At 20.1% G+C, this 1,003-nt stretch overlaps 1 protein-coding gene across 1 annotated transcript, besides 4 other annotated features; it reads right to left on the bottom strand.

Annotated features, from left to right (window-relative positions):
• EDI_060070 (uncharacterized protein) lies at positions 1–413 on the bottom strand (the record flags this gene model as incomplete). The annotated part of the gene is made up of 1 exon (XM_001738371.1): positions 1–413. A coding segment is annotated over one exon (413 nt), but the record flags the coding sequence as incomplete, so codon positions are not given.
• Positions 13–154: a microsatellite.
• A 196-nt stretch (positions 414–609) lies between the features above and the next one.
• Positions 610–681: a sequence feature (AT_rich).
• Positions 682–702: 21 nt separating this feature from the next.
• Positions 703–789: a microsatellite.
• A 17-nt stretch (positions 790–806) lies between these two features.
• Positions 807–1,003: a sequence feature (AT_rich).

Below are 1,003 nucleotides of genomic sequence, written 5' to 3'. Positions count from 1 at the left end.
CAAATATCTCCACTTTCTTTTCTTTCATTCCATTCTTTCTTCATATTTTCTTTAATTTTTCTTTTGTTCATTTCTTTCTCTTCAACTTCTTTCATCATTTCATTCATTCTTCTCTTTATTCTTTTTTTCTCATTTCTTTCGTACTCATCTTCTTCAATTGTATCATCATCACTTCTTTGATTGGTTCTTTTATCTTCTTTGATGTGTTCATAACTCTTCTTTCCTATTTTGTGGTTGTCTGTCTTTCTTGTTTTAATCTGATGATAATTTCTTTTCTTTATTTCTCTTTTCATCATTTCTTTTTCACTCTTATCTTGTTTGATTGGTTTTTCTTCATTGATAGTTGACAGATATTGACAATTCATCATGTCAATCATTTCGATGTTGTAATAAACATCAGGGTTTGTTTGCATTTCTTAATGATGGATTTTTAGTTAATTTCATTTTATTAGTTCTTGATTTTGTTGTTTCTAATTTATTTATTGTAAAAGAATGTTGTGAATAAATTGATTATTACAAATACAAACAATGATATTACACATTAATTTCTATTAATTTATTCATTCTTCTTGTTTATTTTATTATTTACCCTATTCTCATTCATTACACTTTAAAAACTTAATAATGATATTTATTGATAATAAAATGTAAATAGTAAATAAATACATAAATTGTATTATTGAATTGATATATTTGATAAGTTAATAATAATAACACAAAAAGAATAAATATGAAAAGAAAATGATGATAAAAATGAAAGAAATAACAGAAATTGAAATAATTAAATAATTTTATTATACAACTTCATTTATTTTAATTTAAATAAAATGATGAATGTAATGATATGAATACATTTATTATTTCATAAAAATGTGAATAAATAATAAGAAAGATAATAAAAATACATTCTGAATAATGAATATCATTATAATTAACTATGAAATAAATAAGAATTAAACACAAAACAATAATTATTTTTATTCAATTATTAATGATAAAATAT

Source organism: Entamoeba dispar, genomic scaffold, assembly GCF_000209125.1.
Source record: "Entamoeba dispar SAW760 scf_1105229461289 genomic scaffold, whole genome shotgun sequence".
NCBI classification, from domain to species: Eukaryota; Evosea; order Mastigamoebida; family Endamoebidae; genus Entamoeba; species Entamoeba dispar.
Note: the sequence above shows the minus strand (reverse complement) of the source record. Positions and strands in the feature narration are given on the sequence as shown.